The sequence below is a fragment of the Amphiprion ocellaris genome, chromosome 12, assembly GCF_022539595.1.
Source record: "Amphiprion ocellaris isolate individual 3 ecotype Okinawa chromosome 12, ASM2253959v1, whole genome shotgun sequence".
Taxonomy (NCBI): Eukaryota; Metazoa; Chordata; class Actinopteri; family Pomacentridae; genus Amphiprion; species Amphiprion ocellaris.
The window spans coordinates 23,943,570-23,949,569 of record NC_072777.1 but is presented as its reverse complement, the minus strand read 5'-3'; the positions used below and the strand labels follow the sequence as shown (position 1 = coordinate 23,949,569).

General features: G+C 39.0%; 1 protein-coding gene across 1 annotated transcript in view; it reads right to left on the bottom strand.

Annotated features, from left to right (window-relative positions):
• Positions 1–1,964: 1,964 nt before the first annotated feature.
• The window catches only part of nt5dc1 (5'-nucleotidase domain containing 1), an 86,682-nt gene continuing 82,646 nt past the window's right edge, over positions 1,965–6,000 (bottom strand). The window contains exon 12 of the mRNA XM_023296957.3: positions 1,965–4,996. Coding sequence (XP_023152725.2) covers positions 4,884–4,996 — 113 coding nt within the window. The 3' untranslated portion in view covers positions 1,965–4,883. The remainder of the gene's footprint in view (positions 4,997–6,000) is intronic.

Genomic DNA, 6,000 nt, shown 5'->3' with positions numbered 1-6,000 from the left:
ATTGCGGTGTTCTTAAATCAATTTAAGTGATTGCATTGTCTTTTAAGCTCCTTTCAAACATGCGCTCTGTTCTGTTAATCACCTGAACGCATCTACGTCACATCAGTAAAAGTCGCACAGGCAATCTTCATCTATCCATCAGTTTGTGTTGTATCTACTTTCAGATGGATGTCGCTTGGGATAAAAGCATCTGCTAAATGAAATTGTAGAATTGTAGAATCTAAAGGCGCTTTCAGACATGGTATGTGGAACATTGTTGGGCTCATCAGTCCATTCAAATGTCTGCATTCAGTCTTTTAGGATCCTTTGAAGCATGTGCTCTGTTCTGTTAATCTGACGGCAGCTGAACATGTCTGCATCGCACCAGCAATTTCCAGCTAAAACCGCTTTCAGACATGGGACATTGGACATTGCTGGCTAGTTAAACCTGTGACACCATTCTATCTGTCAAGTTCCTTTCAGACATGCACTTCGTTCTGGTAATTTGACGCCATGTCTGAATGCAGACCCTCGTCACTTTCCTGTGCAAATTGTGCCAGCAGTCTCCATCTAAAGCAGCTTTCAGACATGGGCTATAGAACACTGCTGGCTTCTTCAATCAGTTAAAGTCTTCCAAGCCCCTTTCAGACATGCATCCTATTACGTTAATCTGATGACAACTGAATTTATTGGCGTCATGTCTAAATATGCACCCTGGTTACTTTTATGTAAAAGTTGCAACAGCAATCTCCATCTAAAGCTGCTTTCAAACACATGATACCGAACATCGCTGGCTTCGTTGATTGAAGTGACAGCATTCTTTCTTTCAGAAATGCACCCCATTCTGTTAATCTAACAGCAAATTGTCAACATCATGTCTGAATGCACAAACTGGTCACTTTGCTGTAAAAGTCACGGCAGTAATTGTCTCCGAAGAAGAGAGGATTCAGCGTAACTTTACAAATTCCTATAGTTATAAACTGTCCCGAAGAATGCATAGAAAGTGCATCAGTAAGGGTCAGGATCTAATGACAAATCATACTGCATAGGCCTATTTGTCTTTAAATCAGACAGGTGAGCTGTCACACACACAGTGGCGGTTTAGTTGGCTGCTTCCAGCTACTTAGGACCATTTCCTCTGGAGTTATTAAATACTTGCAGCACCAGACAGCATTAGGATCCATGCATGTCTCCAAAGAGACACACTTTTGCACAGAGCAACAGTAGTAACTTCATTACCTGCTTTTTATTCTAGACTGTCCCTGATATGGAAACACAACGGATCAGAATCTAACGGCAAAGTTCCACTGTATACTTTTCAGTCAGAGTTGCAGTTTATCAGCAGCAGTTATTTTTTTTGTTACATTACAGCCATCCTCAGTTTGAGTCCTGAATTTTTAAGTTTCACTGTTTAATAAGTCAGAAATAAGCCGGAACGTTGGTTGTTTACACACTTCAGTAAGCTGCTATTATTATGCATTATATATCAGTAGGTGTATTACATTCATACCATGGCTCGTTTTGTCATGGGGGTAGATATGTCTGAAAGAAGTTGTGAGGAACATTGACGGAAAAGTGACCAATGACTAAGTGACCAAAAGCCATTACATCAATGGACTGGTCGCTCTCTGTGCTGGGGCTAATTTATAATTACGAGTATTTTATGCTCACTTGCTTTGCAGATGCATATATGAGTCCTGCTGCTGACTGATGCTGCAAGTATTCAAAAAAAAACTCCTTCTAGCAACTTCAGTGCCTGTTAACATCTTGTGGGGGGAAAATGAAACCAAGCGCATACTTTCCCAGCGAAAAAAAACTGTTGATTTTCCACCCACTTACACATATTAGACGTCTCAAATGGGTGTAAAATGTCTTAGTCTTGGCTTGTCGTCCTCCTTAAACCTGTTCTACTACACCATATTATAAGTTTACAGCATGTACAGTACAGGACTGACGTTTGCAATGAAAACTCCAAAAACCTCATGTAAGAAAATCGTAGAACATTTTATTTCATTGACAGTACTTCAACACTTGAACACAGAATTGAACTTTCCCTGTGTTGTCAAGAACTTAAGACCACAAATGAATCCAACATAAGGCAAATGTGCATGTCAAATTTTCCAGGTCAGATGAGAAAAGAACAGTACAATCACTACAGCTGTATGCATAAAACACTTGCACACACAGCACAAGTAATAATTCACTTTGGATGACCAATCTCACATGCCTGCGGCCGTATGCTGCTTATTGTCAAAATAATCTGTCCTCACTTATGAGATGATGGTCATCTTAAAGGAACACTTTGACATTTGGGAAATCTTCTTGTTTAATGACTTAATCAGAAACAAATGAGAAGATTTAAACCAGTGTCATCTCTGTGTGGTTACCATAGAGACAGACCCTGGGCGTTTAGCACAGCTTAACACGAAGACTGGAAGAAAGTAGTATTTAAAAAAAAAAAAAAAAAGGATGTGCAAAAATCTCCCAAACAGCTTTGTTAACATGTTGCCCCTTGTTTATGCAAATCATGTTAAAAAAAAACAACACAAAAACGGGTTGTGGTTTTACTAGCTTAAACTTAATTTATGAGCTGCAACAACTCAGTGCAGTGGCAGTGACATAGCAAACATGACACTTTTCATTTTAAACTGTAATTCACAATGTACAAGCAGGCCGACCTTGCAAAATTCCTCCTCGCTGTATTTTTACTGGCTTCTCCCTTGTTGCGTCCACCTTTGAGATCAGTGGAGTAAACCAGTTAACCAAAGCGAGTGAAAAGATTACATTGAACATTTTGAGAACTGAGATGGAAGAATTTTGGATTTGGCACTATAAATTGAAAAGTCATGAGCCAATTTAAAGTTCTATGCTAACTTTGTGCAAATAGTTCAGTAGTTATCGTTTGTTCGTGTGTGTAGATTCTCAAATGCTCTCTTCCTGCTCTTTCCACGCCAGGATCTTGATGGAAATTTTGGGCCCAATCTGAAATGGAACCCTAGAAAACCAACTCAAAATGTAAGGCCTGACCTGAACAGGCTTTTTCCTACCCTGTTGAATCGTCGCAGAGCTTATAATCTAGTTTACGCAGTTGTCATTTATGTTTGTGCATGTATCAGCACGGCTCTGCAATTCACAACGCTACTTAGTGTTGGGGTTTTGTTGAGTTACTATGTTTACTTGTGCTCTATGTTTTGTGCTTAAATAAACCGAGTAGGTCGGTAGGTTAAGCTCTTATTGATCAAGGACATTGGGAAGCTGTAATATGATGGTTGAAACACTAAAAGAAAAAAAACTCCACAGGCTAGCAGTTTTGTTGTGATTCTGCGACATGTTCAAGATGCAATACTGGAAGAAGACAATATAATACAACATGGGTTGAATTGGTTAATTGTCGACCCCAATGCCCTACATCTTTTGGTTGGTCATGTCAATTCCAAACTAAAACTTTGAATACTTGTTTGAACCTGACACGATTTGGTTCTCCAGTCTCAGTTCCTATCAGCCAATGAACCAAAGACCCTCAGTCCTAACCCACCGATTCTTGAAAGTGGTTCATGTGTTAAAGATAAGCTTTCCCAGAGTTGTTGCAAGATGTATTTTACCTCTTAGAGCCATAGTCAATATAAAATATGGACGTATAGGCTTCTGGGCCTGAAAAATGAAGCCTTCATGTGCCTTAAACCTGCATTCTTTCTAATTGTCAGCAGGGACGAGTCCTCTGGTTGTCAAAAGAAGTCAGATTATATAGAAGTCACAGTGGCAACATCCATCTTTTATATACAGTTGTTGCTTTGGAGTGATATCGACATATTTTCCTGCAGTTTGGTCTTCATGCTAAGCTGTGCTAAACACTTAAAATGCACAAAAATGAACATGATACCAATCTTCTAAGACAGCAACAAGGCAAACTTCCACAGGTGGTTCCCAAACTGAGTGTTCCCTAAGTATTATGGCACGACTTGTCTATGCACACTGACAAAATAACCATTCAGAAGTCGGTTAAAGCATATCTGAATCTGCATATGAATGAAGCACAAGAAGTCCACATTTTTTACACAATCACTCAAAAGATTCACTGTTGCACCAAAAGTAATACAGAGAACATCTAGCATAGTCTTCATCGTCCATTATTATTATTATTATCATTATTATTATCGTTGTTGTTTCCCAAAGTAGTGATTTTTTGAAACAGCCAACACAAAGGACAATATTGTGCTATTTTTTTTTTTTTTTTTTTTTTTTAGCAACAATGACCTGAAGATTAACACCTTCCACGAAACTGACACAGGGGAAACAACAGGCCTTAAACTTCTTGTCAAGGTTACTAAAATGCACACAATTAAACCATATCTAAAAAAAAAAAAAAAGGAGGAGGACTTCACAATAACAGTGTTGTACAGAAATACTGACACAAGGATTTCAAAGGCTCTTAGGGGACACGTACTCCTGTTTTACTTACAGTAGATCACGTTCTTGAGGTAATCACTTCGGGGAAAAAGAGACGGTAAAATGTTCACGTCGAAGAATTCAAACAATCTATTATGGAAAATAATAGGGGGCCTCACACACATGAAACAATAAGAACACTACATCTCCTATTATTACTGTATGCAGACACACACGCACACTTATTTTGTCGTTTTTCCACGTGTACGTTAACACTAAACCACGATACAACGTTCAAATGTAGGCGTTTATTACGGAGAGATACTGTGGCTTACATTCACATGGTTTCTCTGAACGGGTGAGAAGTGTATGCTTCCTGTGCTCCACAGATGGTGGCGGGGTCAGGTGGGAAACTACAGGCAAAAAATGGAGGCACATTCCTCTCCTGAGGCAGAGGGGTAAGGGAGGACTTTTTTCTTTTCCTTTTTTTCTTCTCTTCTCCTTTCTCTTTTCTTGTTTTACGACAGACTCTCGCACCTCTTCAGCAAAGAATCTGGGGGCCTGGGGTAGTAGCCGGTGGTGCAGGGCTTGTCAGGGGAAAACCTGGGGAACTTGTAATCCAGAGGCAGATCTAGAAAGAGTTAAAAAGGAAAAAAAAAAAAAAAATCAAACAGGAAAGTCAACTGCAAGTGATCCAATGCAGGCTGCCTGGACTTTTAATGCCCCACCGCTGCTGAGAAAGTGACGATTGGGTATTCAGAGGGAAAGCACACTTTGTTCCGAACAGCAGGTAGTAATCACTCAGTCCATAGAATGTGGGACCCCAAAAGACAACTTTGGCATTAAACGTTCCTAAATTACAGGCCTGCAAACTCAAAAAGGATAAGAAAGGTGACAGCTGTGAAACAGAATCCCTGTGGGACAAGGGGAATTTCCCCCCTGTTGAGCACACATAAGGACAGAGTATTAAAGTGAGAGCTAATTTGTATGACATGTTGTTTAACCCAGTGAACCCCCAAACCCGCCAGGGGGTTTAAAAGGCATCTTGCCACAATGACACAATTTATCCGACCAAGAAATTCTACAAACAGAATCACTGGATCTTCAACTTTCTGAGAGTCCTTGAACTAATAATTTGTGCCGTGCAGTTCTGTCAAAAGCTTAACTGAATTTAAACTCAAAATTGTAAAATTTTATCAAAAATCTCTTTATTCTGATCGTTTTATTTAAGAATTCACAAGTTGTCTCTGTTAAAAACAAAAAATTCTGCACCCCTTGCTGCAACCATGAAGCCGTAAGTAAGCAATCTGCAACCAACGAAAAAATCGAGGAGATTCCAGGTTTTTCATTTTTTGTAAAAAATGAATAATCAAAGGAATTCAACTGTTACTTATTTTCTCTTTTTTAATATAATTTATGGCATTCATAACTATTATGCTGCACAGAAGTTATTTTTGAGCTTCTCTGCTTCTACCCATGGTTTTGCTGTTTCCATAGAGGTGCAGGACTTTATTGCACTGAAAATTAAGCGTACAGTGAGTAAAAATATGACAGGAGCAAAAATAAACAAACAAATAAATAAAATAAACACTTTAGAATGTTAATCATGTCTGGAGGAAAGCTACTGTTAAATGT